Source organism: Prinia subflava, chromosome 6, assembly GCF_021018805.1.
Source record: "Prinia subflava isolate CZ2003 ecotype Zambia chromosome 6, Cam_Psub_1.2, whole genome shotgun sequence".
NCBI lineage: Eukaryota > Metazoa > Chordata > Aves > Passeriformes > Cisticolidae > Prinia > Prinia subflava.
The window spans coordinates 20,852,749-20,873,206 of NC_086252.1; the positions used below are offsets into that span (position 1 = coordinate 20,852,749).

The 20,458-nt window shown below is 38.8% G+C and overlaps 1 protein-coding gene across 4 annotated transcripts; it reads left to right on the forward strand.

Annotated features, from left to right (window-relative positions):
• Nucleotides 1–879: 879 nt before the first annotated feature.
• GALNT3 (polypeptide N-acetylgalactosaminyltransferase 3) lies at nt 880–20,064 on the forward strand. 4 transcript variants are annotated; one of them, XM_063400611.1, is made up of 12 exons: nt 895–1,056; nt 3,721–3,808; nt 8,615–9,209; nt 10,519–10,691; nt 11,882–12,031; nt 12,279–12,513; nt 13,230–13,347; nt 13,726–13,926; nt 15,028–15,159; nt 15,778–15,879; nt 18,508–18,660; nt 19,123–20,064. In XM_063400611.1, exons 3-12 carry the CDS (start codon nt 8,701–8,703, stop codon nt 19,243–19,245), a joined length of 1,896 nt encoding a protein of 631 aa, XP_063256681.1. In that variant the 5' UTR covers nt 895–1,056; nt 3,721–3,808; nt 8,615–8,700; the 3' UTR covers nt 19,246–20,064. The 4 variants fall into 4 exon arrangements, with proteins under 4 accessions (XP_063256683.1, XP_063256681.1, XP_063256680.1 ...); XM_063400612.1 differs by lacking the exon at nt 895–1,056 and adding an exon at nt 3,523–3,578; XM_063400610.1 differs by lacking the exon at nt 3,721–3,808 and having other exon boundaries at nt 896–1,056.
• Nucleotides 20,065–20,458: the final 394 nt, after the last annotated feature.

The window sequence follows — 20,458 nt, forward strand, 5'->3', positions numbered from 1 at the left end:
GCTATGAATTGTGAGAGATTCTGGTCCAAATCTTTATTAAGTCTTCCTGGGCAATATTAATTCCTAAAAGAAGTGGTGTCACCATTTTTGGCACTGCTGTGACAGAAATCAGTACAACTACTGCCAGTTCCCCTTCCACTTGCTGAGCACCTTTACATACCTGCAGCTCAGAGAAAGAAGTTTTGAAGTGCTGGGGTAAGACGGTGATTGTGTTGCTATTATTTGAGGGTAGGAAGGAGGTGGGACTACTCTCTTACAGCACTGCAAATATTACTTGGGTGTTTTCTCCCCCACATTAGACCATGCTTCTGTACAAAAGTGATTTTGTACCTATCTCTCTGGGAAACTACACTGTGAAGAAAGAGAGCTCAGTGTGATATCCCTTCTCCCAGGTTGTGATCTCAGCTCAGTGGGATTTTGTGTTCTGTTTTCCCAGCGCTAGGAGTGCTTGGTCAACCCCATCTTGCACAGCCTAGCGCTGGGGTGGTAGAAGCAAGGCCCGCAGCCGCTGCCGTGCGGCCCCGGCTGTGCCGTGCGGCGCTGGGTGCGCGCTCCGTGGCTGTGCCGGGGCCCAGTGTGGCTGTGCAGTGCCCGGTGTCGCTGTGCAGTGCCCGGTGTCGCTGTGCAGTGCCCGGTGTCGCTGTGCAGGGCTCGGTGTGGCTGTGCCGGGGCCCGGTGTGGCTGTGCAGTGCCCGGTGTGGCGGTGCCGGGGCCCGTTGTCGCTGCGCCGGGGCCCGGTGTGGCTGTGCCGGAGCCCGCTGTGGCTGTGCAGTGCCCGGTGTGGCGGTGCCGGGGCCCGGTGTCGCTGTGCAGGGCTCGGTGTGGCTGTGCCGGGGCCGGGATGGGCGCAGCGGCTCCCCGGGCGCGCTCCCGCTGCCGCCTCGCGCACCTGGGCGCCAGGTGAGGGCGGGGCGCGGGCGCGCGGGCGCAGGCGCGGGGCCGGCCGCGCGCACCTGGCGGGCGCGGGGCGGAAGCCGCAGAGCCCGCCCGGCTCCGGCCTCCGGGGCTGCGGTGCCGCTGGCTGGCAGCGCCTTCGCCGTCCTCCCGCCGGACGAGGTGAGTGGGGGAGCCTCGGGCGGCGCCGCGCGGCTCCGCTCCTCCTTGGCCTCTCCGAGTGGCCGGCGGCGGGTGCCGCTTCTCCGCTCGTGTGCGGGCGCGCCCGGCGGGGCTGGGCAGGCGGGCGGGAGCCGTGAGCTCAGCGAGCCGTCCGGGGGGCGCGGGGCCGCCGCTGCCCCGGGGGTCCCCTCAGCCGCCCCTCGCCCCACGCGCGGTGCCCGCAGCGCCCGCCGAGGCTGCCGGCCCCAGGGGCCTTCCCGGGGCAGGGACAAGCCAGCCCTGCGAGCTCCGCTCCGCTCCGGGGGAGCGGGCAGCGGGCGAGGAGCCCAGGCTGCCGCTGTGCGGACACAGGGCTCCGGGAAGTGCCGGATGCACTGTCCAAACCGAAGGTGTTGACCGAGGGAGGTGTCTGTGCCACGTACGGATCCCGCCCAAGGGTTTGCCCACAGGACCGCATTGATTCGGGGCGGCGGGGTGATAGCGATTGTGTACATTGCCAGCTAACTCCAGCTAACTTCATCCTCCTCTTTTAACGAGTTCACGCATTGTCTCTCCCCTCCGGCGGTTTGTTAGTCTTCTGCACAGCAGGTGACTGTACTTAGACAATGTTTGCTTAGGTCTGGAAACTGACAGGAGACGTGTACTTTAAATATAACCTTAGTGTCGTGGATTTTGATTTTTTTTTTTTTTTTTACTTCATGTAAAATATTCTTTTACAAAGAAGCATTTATTAATAAAAATTTTTGTTGATTGAATAAAAAAATTACTGGAAATACAAATATATATGCATCTCAGTAGTGTTGTACATGTTAGTCTTCTGTAACAAAAAGACCTCCTTTGTTTAAGAGATTATAAATTATATTGATCAATTCAGTCTTGTCTAAACGCTGCTGAGCTGCCAGACTTAGAGCCTGAGACAAAGCAGCCAACTTACAGGGTTTGGTTTCCTTTTTTAGCCAGGTTTGCTCAATGGCCTGGTCAGTTTGGCATCTGCTACTGTCATCTTGAGGCTTCTCAATAACAGAGCAAAGTAAAAATTAAGTCAGTTACAGAGAGCCTGAATTGCTATTTTTGTTGCACTGTGGGAAGGAGCAAAAGACCAGTTTTCCTCCTCCCTTTTTCGGGGTGGGGTAATACCAGCAGCAGCACAGATATCTTGAGCCCTGTCAAAATAGGAACTAGATATAATTGCCCTCTCTGTGACATTTCCTCAGTGTCTATGGTTCTAGGTGACACGCTGTGCTGCTTTGAGATAACTTTCTTTGCCCAAGTTTGCTGCCTGGTTTGCCAGCGCTGTTACCTAATGCAAAGTTTCCCCTCTTTTGGAATCAGTGTAGAGAATCAAGTTCATATGAAATGCTGATCAGTTGCCTGCCAACACTTACGAGTTTCTTATCCTAATCTGCTTGTTGTTGTGCCTGTCGTCTACAAGATCTGAAAGTGCCTCAAGTTTCTAAATTATAAAGTGCTAGATTTTTTTCAGTCATGTTAAGCATGAGTTTATTCACTTGCTGTCTGTCTTACTATTGTCTGATTTTCCCTAAGACTCGCTGAGATCATGTGCCATAGGAAATGGTTCTGCTTACAAACAGAGAATTGTATCACTGACAGTGATTTAGCAATTAAATTCTAGCATCAAGTGACTAACTGCAGTGGAGTAACATTATTCAGCAGTGAAATCTATCCGGAACATTTGAAGTGGGGAGAGGAGGAAAGTGAAAACACCTATGGACCTTCCAACAAAGATTAGTTTAGCAGTCACCCACCTAGTGTATCTCCCATGAGGAGACTTTCTTTGCTTTGCGCTTAAGTGATAAAAGTTTAAGGCCAGTTAGAAAACTGTGATTTCAAGACCTGCAGTTGATACTTGGAAGTATTTGTTATCTTAGAAATGTTCCTACAATCAGGAAAACAAACCAAAGTCCTCTGGTTATGGTCCAGACATTATCTTCTGGTGCTTAAATGAAAATGAGACACTAATCCTTCTAAGTTAAAAAAGCCCTTTACAGCTGCTATCATGCTCACTTTTCATCATGGCATTTTTAGGGACAGTCTAAAATTATTTTAATGGAGGCCCAAAACAGTCTGACCAAGGAAAAAAAGGAAAAATAGAGACTTGGGAGAAATTTAAATTCGAGATAAATGTGTGTTATTTAGGTGTCCCAGGTCTGTAAAAATAAGCCATAAATATTTTTATAATATATGGTTACTGTATATTATTACTATGCTATCAATTGTCAAAGGGAACTATCTGTCACTCCCCATCACATTCAGTGCTTGGCTGTAGAAAAATGGGAGTAGTGCTCATTTTGAAAGAGTGTGTGAAAGTTTGAGTTTGAAGCACTTCCTGTAGAATACACAGGAGGAGGTTTGGTGATGGTTTGTTTGGGGTTTTCTTCATTTATTTTTTTGATCTAAATGAAACTGCTGAAGGAAATACTTGACCAAGTTTGTTTCAGCAAGCTGTTCTGGCTGCTGTTGCTCAGAGCTTCTTCAGCTTCTTCAGTATGCTCCTCCAGAAGGTACAGCTTCTTATTTCTGTGTAATAATTAGTGAGGCAGGTTACATCCAGCATTCACTAGAATAACCTGCGCTCTTCATGTTTCTGAAATGAAGGCTCAAGAACTGAACAAATTCAGTATTCCTCTAACAACTTTTTTTCAGGAATAGAACCACATTTCTACTGGCTGAGCTTCAAAGAATGTACTCAGAGGAACAGCACCTGGGGTTTGGGAATTTCTGTTTCTTTTAGGTATGTGTACCCTATTTAGGAGTGTATTCAATAGGAACTATGACTGAAACAGATAAGCAAGTGTGCAGATAGAAACTAAACAACTGATTCTGTTTCTCATTATCATGTCTTTAGTCTTTAACTTCTGTACATTTCATTTAATCATTTGTTCCTTTATTTAAATCAAGAGCTAATATTTTTGTAAACAGTAGCATAGTTTGCTAAACTTAAGCAACTGTTTTAATTATCCCAGATTTCTGAAGTGCTTTTAAATGCTTTTGATTCTATGAAGAATCTCCATATTCCATGTAAAGCTAGACCTTTATGATGGATTCACTCTGAACTGGATGTTTCTTAGTTTGTCACCAAAGGTGCTTATGTGAATGGATGTTCCTCTGGGATAAACTTCTAGGAAGTGCAAACAGTTTTGTTCAGGTTTTTGGTTTTTGGGGTGGTTTTTTTGTTTGTTTTTTGGTTTTTTGTTTGGTGGTTTTTTTGTTTTTTGTTTGTTTGGTTTTTGGTTTGGTTTGGTTTTTTTTTTATTTCCCAACAGACAAAAAAGCATCGATTTCCATGGTGGTAGAAGATGAAAATATCATTTACCAAACTAATTATTTCAATAACGAATGTTTTTGTAGCACCAACATTGATACTCATGCAAAGGAAACAAGAAGCCCTGTCTACAATTTTAGATTCAGAAATACCAGTAGTGGAAGTAGCACTTTCTATGGTGTATCTTTGTCAGACTTTTGCTAATTTGGTGAGAACAGCTGATCATCAGTGTCAGGTTTGTTTGGTTTTTTTCTCAAGTATTTGCTCAGTGTTTTTATTTGCACACCCACCTTCCGATTAAGGGGACTCCAAGGTTTGAGGAAGGGATTTTATGCTTTGATAACAAGGAGAAATAGACAAACATTTTATGATACTATGCTTCTGGAATTATAGAAAAATTAGATTAAGCTATGTGGTTAAAGAGTTTTGATTAGAATAATTCTAAATAATTTTTTCCTTATTTTTCCCAGTTTTTAGGATTTTTGTTTTGGTTTTAGTATTTTTACTTATTCTTTTAGGTTTTTATGTTCTATAAGCAATATTGTCAGGAAACATTTGAAACCTGTTTAACATCTGGATAGAAGAAAAGTAGATTTTAATTTTTTTTTTAAACTGAGATCAAGTATGTTGTTATACTAACCCCGATGAATTTTGTCTCGCATGATTGGAAAGAATTTCTGCTAATTCAGGTTAGTGATACTTCCACTTTTTTACACAAGATTATTCTCTACAGGGTTGTTCAGATCAAGCTAACAAGAAAATCAGTTTTCTACTTGTTGGCTACATTACTACATTAGCAAGGCTTTCTTGTAAGGGTTTTTGCAGACAGTCTGACATCAGAACCAGTGGGTGGCATAATGTAACATAGACTGCATTGAATTCTTACACTGCCCATGTGATGCGGTTTGAAGTAGTGTGGCAGCTGCTTTTTAGCACTTTTAGAAGACTTTAGCAGTACATTTTAGATTTCTGGTTATTTTCTTCCTAAAAGAAAAATCCAACTTCAGATGTTTAGGGCCAGTTATTTCAAAGTGCTGTAAGAATCCAGACTACTATTAGTGAAAATAACGCTAATGAATAGAAGATTAAACGCTTTGCTAAACAGTCACCCCAGGGAGTTTAATCATGCCACATATTTCTTCAGCATGTCCTGGAGGATTGAATAGTAGCTTGGTGTGTGTTTGCTGACACATTGCTATGCCATGAAAATGTAAGAGGCATTTGTGGGGACTAAAGATTGTATTTCTGACTACAAAATTATCCTGCTAAAAACCCTAAGTAAGATACAGCTTTCATGGCAAAAGTTCTTTGGACAATGCAGCTTCTGTTCCGGAAACTGCTACTCTTTTGTGCAACAAAGAACTCTTCTCTTATTGTAAGCAATACCCCTATCAGATATTTTGTAAACAAAGCTACACTCAGCATTTGTCTAAATCAAAAGGTTTTGCTGTATGCTTGTGGCAATCAAGCCTCCGTCCACCTGGTGTTTGCTGCACATACTATTCCAAGGGTGTCACTTGATCCTTTCTTAGAGAAACATCACTTGCATTTGTTTGTGTGCACAGCATGCTTGTAGAGTGTAGTAATCCACACTGAAAGGGTTGTGTTGCTGTCTCCCACAACCCACCTAACTCCAGGGAAGGTTCATTTCTAGGGACAGAAGCATTTCATATGTGTCTTGTGGCAGGATGCTCCACATGTCTCTTGTTTCTAGTGCCTCTTATGACGTCATATGTTTCAAATATATGTATAGATAGATATAGATGTTAAATGTATATGTATAAAGATGTTTTCTTTTTTTCCATTTGAGGAAGATCTATTTATATTGCTTATTGATTTCTAAGGTTTAAGATTTACTGGTATCCTACGTGCTTGTGCATGGTGCACTGCAAAACAATAATGTGATTTTCTTTTTGATGGTGTTAGGAAAGCACTCCTGGTTAGCAACCTGCAGAGGCTGCAGCCCCTGCAACACTGGGTGCTGATCTGTACATATGGTTAGTGTTTTACATTGTGTATTGCATTTTCATGGCAAGGTTAGGAGGTGAGGATGACTGCACAGGTGGCCTCTGTGGTCAGAGACATGGGGCAGCCCCCCCACCTCCAGTCCCATCCAGGCCTGAACACAGCTGGCTCCAGCCAGCTGTAAAATAGACCCACTGTTGGCCAAAGCTGTGGCACCCAGTGTAGCAGGTGGTGCCTCTGTGATGAGGTATTTAAGAAAGGGTAAAAAATACTGCACAGCAGCTGTGAGAAAGAGGAGTGAGAAATATGTGAAACTCCGCAGAACGCAAGGTCAGTAAAGGAGGGGAGTAGGTATTCCAGGCACTGGAGCAGATATTCCCCCTGCAGCTCATGGAGAAGACTGCAGTGAAGAAGAATTTCTCTGCAGTCCATGAAGGACCACCCCAGAGGAGATATCCACTCTGCAACCTGTGCTGGGCCCCAGGCCAGAGCAGGTGGATGTACCCTGGAGAGCTGCAGCCTATGGGGAGCCCATGCAGGAGCCAGATCCTGGCAGGGACTGTGACCCGTGGATGGCCTGTGCTGGAGCAGCTCATGCTGAAGTACTGCACTGCATGGAGAGAACCCGTGCTGGAGCAGAGGAAAAGTGTGCAGAGGAAGGAGTCCTAAAGCCTTACAAGCTAACCACAGCCCTTATTATTCATTCCTTCTGCACCACTAGGCAGAAAGGAGAGAGAAGAATTGGGAATGAAGGAGTGAAGCTGAGCCAGGGAGGTAGTTTGAGCCTTTGTTTCTCACCATCCTACTCTATTTTTAATTTTCCATAAATTCAAATTCACCGTTACAAGTCTGTTTTCCCTGTGACAGTAACAGGTAAGTGATCATGCTGTCCTTAGCTCAACCCATGTTATTTTCCATCTTATTTTGTCCCCACTGTCAGCTGAGGATGGAAAGCAACAGAGTGGCTGGGTTGGTGTCTGGCAGCCAGTCAAGAGCAACCCACCAGACACTGTGAGAAAACAAGACATTTTTCAGTCTGACAGTTTGGTAATTTGGTTGCAATCCTTTCACTGGGAAGAAAGTTCTTATTTGTAGTCTTTCAGTATAAAGGTATCAGTATTGGAGTTCAAATGTTTCAAGAGTAAGGAAAAATAGGAAAATAATAGGTAACACAGAAATGGACTGGTTTGTTTGGTTTGGTTTTTTGGAAATTTTATGAGCTGAGAAGCATGGTTTTGGTACCTTTTACTATGATCTAATATGCTTCTACTCTGCATACTTTTAACAATAACTCTATGGTAAAAACACTGTAGTTTGAATGTGTGAGTTTATTAAGCTGACATAAGCTTTGAAAAATAGTATAATGTGAAGAAATCCAGATGCTTAGTTTCTCCTTCAGATTCTTGAAGAAAAGCAGGTAAGGGATGGAGATTTTTGTTTTCTCTGACTTGTATCTCTTCCTGAGTATATATTACTCCAACTCAGATCTACTTGTATTTCAGAGGAAGAAATAGAAAAGTAGTTTTTTGCAATTTTGTGGTCAGTAGTTAGCAAGTGGGAGCTGTGGCTTTTAGCTAGATACTGTTTATTTCTCTTCTTGATTCACAAACATGCAATTTAGACAAGAATGAAGCTATAGCCTGAATAGCTATTCCAGCTATTCAGACTGGTGGCAGAATGTATCCCCTTCTTGTGAACTACCAGTTTGGCAGAGAGAATTTAATTCAAATCACTTAGATTTTGAGAGTCTTCAAATATCTTTCATAGTTTCATCTTTGAAAGCAAATGAATAATTATTTGTCTGTGAAAAAAATAGTGGTGGAAACTTGAAAATTGTTGAAATAAGTTGATTGAAAAGTCTTTCTTATCTTTTAGCTCACTTTCCACATGGCTTTGTGACATGCGGCTTGAACTAATGTATTGATGCCACCTGTTTTTCTTCTGTCCCATCCTTGAACTTAAATTCCCTGCTTCTATAGGACTTTATTCTAATTTTAAACAAACTACTTGGAAGAAAATAAACTTGAAGTAGTGACACTGCGTAAAAATAACATTTCATTCTTGATGGTATGCTTGATTTCTGGTTCTTCTATATAAAGTGTATTTAACAAATAAAACCCAAAACAAAAAGCAGTGAAAGGGCGTTTTGGGTATCTTATAGCTAGGCCTGATGTATCTTTAAGTGATGTAGCATGCATGATGTTTGACTTTTGGGAGCTGTGAATTAATTCCTTCCCATTAATTTCTTATGGCTTTACATAGTTGATTATACTAGATGTCTAAATGAATACTATTTGTTTTAATTTACAGGTGTTATAATTTCAAGAAATGCTGTGATATATTTGAAGAACAACTCTCACAAAAACTTTCATTGTGTGAAAATTTTTAAAACTAGAATGGCCTTGAAAAAGACACCTAAACTATTTAAGACATTTTTTCACTGGAGACTTTGGAAGTTTAGCATTATTGTGTTTGTCTTTTTGGTATTTTTATTTTTATTACAAAGAGAAGTGGGTGTTCAAGATTTTAAGGATGAAGCAGGAATAGAGCCAGCTGTTGGAAAGAAAAGTCATGTATTAGGTCTTGTGTTAAATGCTATGAACAATATCAAAGGTGCAAAGCCAAAAATGCAGATAAAAGCACCCATTAGGCAAACCAAAATTCCTGGAGAGAGACACTGTTTGCCAGGGCACTATACTCCAGCAGAACTGAAACCCTTTCTAGATCGGCCCCCTCAAGATCCTAATGCTCCTGGAGCTTCTGGTAAAGCATTTAAAACCACCAACTTAAATTCAGAAGAACAGAAAGAAAAACAGATTGGAGAAGAGAAACACTGTTTTAATGCATTTGCAAGTGATAGGATTTCTTTACACCGCGATCTTGGACCAGACACTCGACCTCCTGAGTAAGTTGAAATGTGTATGTCCTGATAGTTGAAAAACTTCTCAGAAATTCCGACTGCAAAGTGATTTGAGATCAGCATGGGTGATAGTTTAGGAAAGTCTCCTAGCTATACATAATGATTGGCTGTACATAATGATCCACAGTGCCAAAGCCAAGAATGTTTAGAAAAGCTCACTTCTTTCACGGTTCTGAATTCAAAGTAACCATATTTAAATAAGGTGTTCTGCTTTTGCCTTTAAGGCTAAAATTTCTGAGTAACTTTCAGGAAGCCTGCTTAGTTTTACTTAGAAGAAGACTAAAAATGTGGTTTCAACATTTGTCCAATTAAAATACCACCCCACATTTTTTTAGTATTCAGTGTTAATAAAACTACCAGCATAATTTAATAAATTAGGAATTGTAAACTGTTGAACAAGGTAATGGAAGATCTCAGCAGCAATCTTGTATTGCAGAATTTTTTAAATGTAGACTGTAGGACTTGGGGAGAGAGTGGTTTTAGTTATGAGCAGAGTCTGTCAGTGTGAGATGAAATGTTGTCAGCCATCTGTGCCAGAAGCAGTAAACTTACTGAGCTGCTGCTGATACACCCAGTGCAGCTCACCGTAACCCCTCCTAGAGCATAACTGGGGAGGTTTAGCTTGTGCTTTTTGTGAGGCTCTGGTTATTACCTTGGGGTGTCCTTCAGGCCCTAAAGCTAACAGGCAATAAGCAATAAGTGTGCAACTTATGAACACAGCATTGTCATGTTGACTTGCCATTGGATCTAAAGTTAAGTTTAGGATATGTCAGTCTTGAAAAACTGTGGATTTAAAATTGGATCCCTTGAATGGGACATGCTGCCCTAAGGCTTACGTAGCATTTCTACAAAGGTTTGAAATTTGAATTACTTAGGTTATATTTTTTCCTTGCAAACTGAGTTTTTCTAAGAAATATTCCTTGTATTCTTAGTTTCAGCAGCAATGGTGACTTTTGAGTTAGCTCAATCAGTATCTGCTTCTCTCAATACAATAAAATAACTTTTTTTTTTTTCCTGAAGAAGGCCTGGGTATTACATGAAATGTACTCAAATGTGAGTGAGACAGAAGCAAAACTAAGTTGGTCAGTTCTCAGTCATGATATTTTAAAAAATATTCTGAACAGCTGCTCCAGTTGAAGTACCTACCTTTGCTCTCCAAAGCCAGGGTAGAAAGCAGAGAAGCAGAACTATTTAATGTCCATATTTATAAAGTTCTGTACTAGAAAGAGAAGTTTAGGAGTGTGAGTAAAAAATTGTTGTCCATTTTGTAAAGCCTGACCCTTCTAATTTGTAGATGTATTGAACAAAAGTTTAAGCGATGCCCGCCACTGCCAACCACAAGCATTATCATCGTTTTCCATAATGAAGCGTGGTCAACTCTGCTCAGAACTGTCCACAGTGTGATGTACACATCTCCTGCCATACTGCTGAAGGAGATTATTTTGGTGGATGATGCCAGTGTAGATGGTAAGAAGACTTTCTGCTTTCCCTTCTGTTTTTGTTTTTTGAATTGAAGATGTTTAGGATTGCAGATAAACTGGCTAAGAGGATGTCTCTTTACCACTCTTGACATGTATTACAATATTCTAAGTGGTTTTGTTTCTTTCTTTTTTTTTTTCAAATATAAAATAGCTCTCCCCCACCTTATTTTTAAGGTAGTCAAATATGAAATTCCTGTACTCTAAAATGTTTTTAAACCCCATTTCTATTTTTTCCAATTCTGATGCTAATTTACCTGCATAACTGTTTGCATGGCAAGTAGCTTTGTAATTTGAGTTTCAAACCAATTGCAATTTGTAGAACTTAGTATCCAAGTATAAATTGGCCCAGACTTGTAGAAATCTGCATTTTATCTTAGTGATTGTCTTTTTGCAAAGTAATTTCATTAACATGAAGGCCATGTCTTTATTAGCAAATAAAATTATTTAATGGCAAAATAATCTTCAACAGTCAAGCTGAGTCTCAAAAATAATTTTATATATAATTAGTGTGAAAAGAAATGTAAGTTCAAAAATCTTTGTATGCTAAGCTTTAGATGAATACGTTTATACATACTTCTATTCATATATTAACACTTTTTTGTAAGTCTATATTGAGTATATTGAAACACTGATGTATGTTCAGTAGTACAATTTAATACTAAGGATGCGCAGAATAAAGAAGATGATGTGGGATGTTCCATGAGAGAGGTGGGTTTCTTTCTCAAAATCTGAACATTTAAATAGTTTTTTATATGGTTTCTGTTGCTGTTGTAAATACTGTAGCCTTTGGAAACTGTGTAAATATGCCATTGTTAAGGAAAGAACTTGCATGATCTGCAGATAATGTAAGTACGAGATCCATTTGCTATGAAAATGGAATTGGTATTCAAATGGTTATCACTGCAGCAGAGATTAACTAGCACATCTTTTCTTCTTCAGAATTATTTTAATGTTCCATCTCCTGTTCTCTGCTGGTCACCTCTTCCTACACCCCAACCCCCATAATACTCAGCTCCTAAAAATAACCTTCAGCAGATGGGAGGTTTTATGGCTTTGATGTTGAGATCATTTCTGGGGTTAGTTGTGAGTTGTTTGCCTTGCTTGCTTAATAGCATAACATTTTGGGCAGTGGCATGTGTATACACTGAATCTCCTGACACTGATTCCTCTCTCTAGAATACCTGCATGATAAGCTCGATGAGTATGTGAAACAGTTTCAAATAGTTAAAGTAGTCCGTCAGAAGGAAAGAAAAGGTCTGATCACTGCACGGTTGTTGGGAGCTTCGGTAGCAACAGCAGAGACCCTTACCTTCCTGGATGCTCATTGTAAGTGTAACCTGCAACTATGCCAGGTCTGGTTTATAATGCTGCTTTTGATTTAGTGTTGCAGATTTTTTATGAATTACAAATGTTAGTAATATATCATCTTTCCTATTGCTGTTTCATTTATTGAAAGTATAATTAGTAATGCTATTTAAAAATAGTCCGTATTGGCTTGCTGGACATGTTAAAACATACCCTGTGTACTACTTTATAGCCAAGCCAAAATTCAGCGTTCCCATTTTCTCCACAGGTGAATGCTTCTATGGCTGGTTAGAGCCATTATTGGCAAGAATAGCTGAGAATCCTGTCGCTGTTGTAAGCCCTGACATTGCTTCTATTGATCTCAATACCTTTGAATTCAATAAACCATCTCCTTATGTGCATAGCCACAACAGAGGAAATTTTGACTGGAGTTTGTCATTTGGGTGGGAGTCTCTTCCTAAACATGAGAATAAAAGAAGAAAGGATGAAACCTATCCAATTAGGTAAACATAATTTGAATACTATTTAAATCCTTCTGTTTTCATGGGGTTTATCTTATGAACAGCAGTTTGTAAATAAATTAGTTCTTCAGATGAGTATAATCAGACATCTTAGATATTTTTTGTAATACTTTCTTTAAGAACCACATTTTAAAGCATTCATAAAAATATAGTCTCCTCAAGATAGTAATTGCTCTGCATTATTTCTACATACAGTGGAAATTGTCTATATTCCTAGGGGGAAGGGGCAGAGAAGGATTATAGACAGTTATTTTCAGAGACAGTACAATGATTCTGTTTCCTCATTCACTTGGCTTGAAATAATGACAAAAAAGCTCAGAGCACTCAAATACTAGGCTGATACAGTAGTGCATTCGATGTAATTGTACCTGCTTTGTCCACAGACAGGTGACTGGCCTGTAGGAGTTGTACTTTGCTCAATATCCTCCATACACAGAAAATTTGTTGGTTTTCCTGGTGCTTTCTCTTATGCCAGCAGGTGTTAGTCTGAACGCGTTCTTAATAAATGGCAATAAGCTGTCAAATGAGACTGTGTGAATATATTTAAGGGCTGGAAGTACTGTCTATGCCAGGAATATGCATCACTGTAGTGAAATACTAATAAGTGCATGGAAATATCCTAGAACAGGTGCACCATGATTTTACATCTATATTTTAAAAAACCTACTGTCTTTCTCAGTAAAACTTTGTTTTTGCAGAACACCTACTTTTGCTGGAGGTCTCTTTTCAATATCAAAAGACTACTTTGAACACATTGGAAGCTATGATGAAGAAATGGAAATATGGGGAGGTGAAAATATAGAAATGTCTTTCAGAGTAAGTTTAGCTCCCTAATTTGCAATTGTGTCTATGCTGGCAGTGTGCAGGGGATTTGAGAATAAATTAGTATTAGATATTGACTCCTCTGCTCATTCAGCCAACCAGGACAAGGAAAATTTAATTACCAATTACCTATGAAATAAAATAGAAATGCTCACTAAACTGCTTTTAAATTTTTTAAAGTATTTTTAGGGTTGCTATCTGAAATCTGTGTTTCCAGGGTTTATCTGATTAGGAAATTCACTAATAGTATGCCTGATATATGTACTCTTGCTAGTGGTTTGATGTGTTCTAGCAGACAACAGTATTACTGAATTTTTTTCCACCCCCTGAACTGTAATTGCAGTGTACTTACACACTAAATGTTATCATTAGGTGTGGCAATGTGGTGGACAGTTGGAGATCATGCCTTGCTCTGTTGTTGGCCATGTCTTTCGCAGCAAGAGTCCCCATACTTTCCCAAAAGGTACTCAGGTGATCACACGTAACCAAGTTCGCCTTGCGGAAGTGTGGATGGATGAATATAAAGAAATATTTTACCGAAGAAACACAGAGGCAGCAAAAATTGTGAAACAAGTAGGTGGTGGTGGTGGTATTAGAAATCACACTTGCTGCGGTGAAAGTTTTGGTGAGCAAAAGTTATTTATTGACAAAGTATGTAAGGATTCTAGATATTTTAATGAAAAGACTGTTCAGTTTGCTTAATGCTGCAGCCCCAACAAACATGATAAAAACTAGTTTGGGTGATGAATGTTGATTTTGTATGGTCACTTTTTTTATTGGCCTTTTTTTACACAGTATACATTCTCCTGGGTTGTTTGCATTGTGCAGGTACAGGAACTACCAGAAAAACATGAAAGAAACTACTGTGTGTAGACAATATAAACTAACTTATTTTCTGGAGTGAAAAAAATGTCTTGTTAGTCAAGTCAAATGTCAAGTTGCTTAGTATTCTTACTGAAAAAGCAGGTTTTGTTGTTCTTCAGCAGCAGAATAAAACTTACTTGATGATGGATGGTTATGCTATATAACCATCCTATCTCTATCTGCTTAAAAGTTCAGTTATTTTCAAGTAAATAAATATTTGGGCTTGAGGTTGGGTGTTGGCTTATTTATTTTCTAAGTTTTCTGCCCAGCTAGAATCTAGAGGTTTTTTTAGAAGCTATTTTTCCCCTTTCATGTGATAAAGTTTCGTGACTGTTTTATCACTTTATCACTGAAAGCTTTACATTTCCTAGACATGTTCAGCAGCTAAACAATTGATTTTTGTTTGGGAGATTCTACATTGTACTGGATATTATGCTAATTATTTCATTAGTCCAGTTCGTTATTTCTGCTTACACTTCTAGTGAGATCGGTTGGCTTTATGGCTGTAATCAGTATTTTCCCATTTCCTGGCACTGTGTTAAAACTTGCTTGGGACTAAAGACACTTTTGTGTTTTCCATCTTGCAATGTATTTTTCTTGCAAGTATTTTGAAATGCTGCAGGCAGGATGTCAGTGGTGTTAATACATTGAAAGACAGCAGTAACTGTAGTAGTACAGCATTATCAAGAAAAAATGAACAAAGGAAGTTTAAAACTTGTCTAGTACTACACAGAATATCATAGCTTTACATGTGTAACATGAAAGTTAATTATTAACTTTCATCCTTCTTTACCTCCTTTCCTCTATCAGAAAACATTTGGAGACCTATCAAAAAGACTTGATTTAAGGCAGCGCCTGCAGTGTAAAAATTTTACCTGGTACCTCAATAATGTTTATCCAGAAGCATATGTGCCAGACCTGAATCCCTTGTTTTCTGGATATGTAAGTTTAATTTTTATTACTTTCTATATTCTTCACAGTCCAGGAAGTTTGCTAATCTCTTGTACTACCTTAGCCATTGCTTTGAGACTTCAGCTATCTTTTAACTGCTGTAGGGTTTTCTTTTACTACTCTGGACAAAGAACCTCTTCTGCATACTTTTTATAGCATTGTCAATACCTATGTCATTTTCATTTTTCATTTATATCAAAAGTCATTTCCCCTGCCAAATAACTTCAGATATTGCATCACTAAAACAAAGAAAGTAATAGCACTTAGCTTGAGGTGAATGTGAATGTTTAACATGTATTTACAAATAAAACTTTCCCTTTCTCCTGTTTTAAATATTTTATGTGTATTTGTTCAGACTGTGATTGAGTAACAGTAACACTGTACAGAGCAGGCTAATAACTCCATGTGTGACTGTAGTTACTAGGCTTTTAGTTAGAAAAGATTAATTGAGAAAACAGGGGGTTTAGATCTGAGCATTGCAGAAACTAAAAATGAACAAACAGCTCTAATTATTGATAATCTAAAGGTGATTTATTTGTATGACTCAGACAGTTTAAGTTTCTGTCATTCCACTGAGCTTTTTTTATCCTGATAACACCCTTTCTTTAGTTAAAAAATATAGGTAACCACATGTGTCTGGATGTTGGTGAAAATAACCATGGTGGCAAACCATTGATTATGTATTCTTGTCATGGACTTGGAGGAAACCAGGTAAAGTATTTGATACCTGATTTTTATTCTCTCCTACTGTAGTAGCTTTACTGTATAAAAGCTTTTAATTAATTTTAGAGAAATTGAATAATTTTTAAAATGCAATTTCTCTCTCCTTATCTCTTTTTTTCTTTATTTTCTTTAACAGTTTATTCCTATATATATATTTAGAGAAAAAATCCATACCACTATTCATGTCATGTCCTGTTTCTAATATTTTAACTTCAGTATACAAATTCAGATTTCAACACTTGCGCTGCTTCACTTGCTCTCTCTTTTCTGTGCAAAACCTTTTCATGCCCCTTACTCCTGTCTTATAAGTGTTGTCTTCTTAATTCTTCCTTTCCTTATGCTTCCTCCTCTTGCTTCTTTCTCTGTCACCAGGACTCGCACTGTCAAGGAAGATGTTGGTTGGAATCCGGCCAGTGGGAGACCCAGTGTCCGGCCCTGAGCCACCTTCCCTCTCACGCTTGCAGCCTCACAGTGTGAGGTCAAAGTGCCCATCCTGTACTGGCTAATGCAAGTGAAAAATACCATTCCACTTGTTCAAGAGGAGCTCTCTTTGATCTTTGCTCTTGGAGGCAGCCATGGTGCTCTGTTCCTTCTGCAATAGCACAGATGTCAGATACCAAATTGTTCTGTCATTTCTGTAACACTTAACAAAAGGAACATCTCCTTCCCTGCCCAGAAATGCAGACTTCTCTGTTGCCTTTAAAAATGATCCTTAATAATTAAAGGTCAGCAAAGGTCTAAAAGTTCTTTATTTTATTTTAATATAGAATAATATTATTCTATTTTATTACATTATCCCTGATATCTTATGGGGGGAGGGTGTAAATTTTTTTTCAATCTTAAAAGACATCTATTGATAGCACTGTGAAAATTGAGACACATATAGTCTCAATCCTAGTCAGATGATAGTTTCTTGGTCATTTTTTGTGAGTTATGGCATGCTGTCTAGATTAAGAGCTACCCTATTATGCTAGCTTCTTACAGGATTGAATTTGGGGTTTTATTCAATTGTAAATTAATATTATGAGCCTTTTCACATTGTCACAGTCATTAATTTGGGAACACTGTAGTAACACACTGTATTAAGAGATCTGCTGTATGCATCTATTGTTCTCTAAGTTATCTTGGGCTATACTAAAACTCTCTTCTTTCAAGTGTTACGTTTTTGTTTTCCCTCCTGCTACAAAATAACAATCTGAATCCCTTTAAATGCCAGCCTTCACAGAACTGATTTTGCTGATAATGCTTAAGAGATGCATATTTGCTTACTTAACCCTTCTCATTACAATGCTGTTTTCAGTTGTCCTGTATTCTTTACCAGACTTTTAGCAGTATAGGCTGGTATTTCCCATGCTGTCATCTTCATCCATATATTTGAAATGGGAGTAGAAAAGAAAAACTAGTTTTCAGTTATACATCAGTTGTATGTTATTTTTCCTTTTTTGAATATTGGAGGCTGGAAACTTGCCCATCTCAATATCCAAAATTAGTGAAGTTCTAAACATAGCTTTCAAGTAACTATTTTCAGGGCTTGCAGAGATTTTGAAGTCCCAAAAATAAATCAGGACAGATTAAGTCAGATTACCAGATTAAGAGTAAATTACTATGTCTGAGAGCTAAATGACTAAGCAGGTCGCTCCTTCAGCACCTGTTTTGATGTCTAATGTTGATCACAGATTCTTAAGAGTGAGATGCCTGTTTGTTCCTCAGTGCTGTTCCCATTGTTTCCGAGGCAGCAAGGAGGCGATTGCTGACCACTGGAAAATGGAAGGCCAAGGGTGGGAACAGAGCCTGGCCTTGATGTTCAAAGGAAAGATATGATGAAGGTCACTGACACCCAGGGGAAAGAAACAGTAGCAGTGAGATGTAATCTTAGGGACTCTGCTGGTTAAGGCGGGAGAAAAAGAAGAGACCAAGATGCTAGGTTAGGGCTGAAGGGGTAAAAGAACAGCTGTGTCTGTAACTTACAGAAGCAAATCCCTGTTAGGATCAGAATTAAAGCTGAGCCTTAGGGGCATTCTGCTGTCAGGAATTCATGGTAAAATGAGCTCACAAAATACATGCTTATAATTACTTTTTTAGTGGTTACCTCACAAGAGGATATAACAGCATCCTATTGTTCACATTTATTATTTAGATCAAGCAGCAAAAGTTGGCATACAGCAAAGAGTATTGTTTTGTGTGACTACTTTATTTTTTGGCTGCTCTAAGAGAAACCAAAATCTAGCAACAGAATTGAATACAGATTTTTAAAGTTAAGAAATATAAAAATTTAAGTTATCTTAAGTTATCTCTACTCTTCAGTTTGTCTCCTTGAATTATATATGGTCTGTGTGAGAGTAAGATTTTGCATCATAGTCCTCATGCAGCAAATGCTATTTCCAACTGATACATTCAAGTATAAATTAGAATTGCATTACTACTAAAACCTGCTTTTAGTTTTGTAAACACAAAGTCTTCTTTGAAGTGTCTATGCTGTAAACCAGAGGAATTATTCTGTAGTCTCAAATTTTTGAATAAGAAATGTATTACTTTGTGTATCGGAATTTGAAAGGCTTAGTTTAATACTTTTCTTTGTGTTTGTTTGCCAAAATTTTTAAAAAATTATTTGAATAGTACTTTGAATATTCTGCACACCACGAAATTCGCCATAACATTCAGAAGGAGCTTTGTCTGCATGCTTCCAAGGGACCCGTGCAGCTTCGTGAGTGCACCTACAAAGGCCAGAAGACCTTTGCTGTTGGAGAGGAGCAGTGGCTGCACCAGAAGGTACATGTCCTGTGCAGTGAAATGGCATTTTTATTAGGGAGTTTCGATATTAGTTAATTTGGATTTCCAATAAAAGCAAGAAATGGCAACAAAACAAAAACTCTGAAGCCAAAATACAGTAAGTTTAGTTTTGGCAGGAAAATGGAGATAATTTCAGCTTTTCAGTTACAGATCAAAACTTGATGTCACTAATAGGAATGTCACTTAAAAAAATAGGTGATATCCTTTAGTGTGCTTGTATAGACATTCACCTGGAAGTCAATTCAGATGTTTTGTATCTTTAAATACTTCACAAAATTTTCCTAACAAAGCAAGTTGGCACCTGCATACTACTTATATATTTTCCAGCCCCCTCTGTACCGCCTGTATGAGCTTACTCTTTAGCACCCACCTTGGGGGAAGAACTGTGGGAGGAAATAGCATGTTCATTGTTTGTTCACTTTCCTCTTCTCCTCACTTTAGGATCAAACTCTGTACAATGAAGCACTACATATGTGCCTTACAGGAAATGGAGAGCATCCGAGTTTGGCATCCTGTAATCCATCAGACCCTTTCCAGAAGTGGATCTTTGGCCAGAACGATTAAGATTTGATATCACAGCCCCGATGCATTTTATCAAAAGAACCATTCTGAACTGTGATCATATACATATACCGCATTTTTACGTGGTAGTTTAAATGCAGAATGTCCCAGCAGTTTCTTTTCCCTCTTAAGTTGGATATAAAATGTGTCATCAGAGATTCCCTGGGAGTCTGTTATACCAAAGATAATTGGGATTCTGGTTATATTTTGTTTACAATATTTCTGTGATAAGTTGACCACTGATTTATGGATCCTTTTAGTTATCTTTCATCTTAGGAGGCCATAGTGGGGGGGGGGAGGTTTGACAAATTTTAAGTACTTCTGAAGAAGACTCATTTTCTCTGTAGTGTCATGAGAAATTATTGTCTACTGTCCAAAACCCAATACACTTTTTATGTATGTTTCTATGCTCAAATGGCTGGTATTATTTTTTTTTAATAATTTACTTTACTCAGTGAAATTTTCTCAATATTTTTTAAGTTCCTTCACTTGGAAAATTAAATATTTGACTGTAAGGTCAAAGCCAAATAGGATACCACATTGTGCTCAGTTTCTAGAAAGTCAGTTGCTTAGTAGAAGAAAAAAGTAATTCTCACCAAAATATGTATTTATTTTAATGGGAAATCTGCTTATTTTTATACTAATCTTTTGTTTAGCCAAAACTTCTTGTATAGTTTTTTTTTTTTACATTTCATGGACTTAAAATTTTATTATAGAGTTGTACTGTAGTAGGCTTCTGAGCTGCTTAATATTCACACATTTTTTCAGCATTCTGTTTATTACTGCTTTTAAATTATGTTACCTACTAAACTTCTACCCCTACCTTCTAGTGATTTATGCAGGATTTACCTCACAGGTTTCTAATGTTATCCATACGTCATTTTTTGCGCCAACAGCATATTCTTGTTTCTGTTCCCCCTTTTACAAAGGATCTCAGATTCATCAGTCTAAATGACACTTTGGGCGTTCTAACTATTCTGCTAATTATAGAAAATAATATAGCATAATCAATTTTTAAAAATTTGTAAAGTGAAGACAAAAATACTTGGCTGCATGATCAAATATAAAGCTGAGAATAAAACTGAAGGGGTGGGTATTAAAGGCTGAATGGGTCAAAAATGTACTAATAAGAAATATGTTCTTTTGTCCTAGTAATTAAGTAAAATCATTACAGATAAATGCTAACTTAGGTCTGGTGGGTGAATGGATGATGATG

Bases quoted from the DNA above. Each gene is read 5' to 3' on its own strand.
- GALNT3 (XM_063400611.1), top strand. From the start codon at position 8,701: ATGGCCTTGAAAAAGACACCTAAACTATTTAAGACATTTTTTCACTGG. The intron at 9,210-10,518 runs GTAAGTTGAAAT...TCTAATTTGTAG, and splicing joins CCAGACACTCGACCTCCTGA to ATGTATTGAACAAAAGTTTA. The intron at 13,348-13,725 runs GTAAGTTTAGCT...TGTTATCATTAG, and splicing joins ATATAGAAATGTCTTTCAGA to GTGTGGCAATGTGGTGGACA.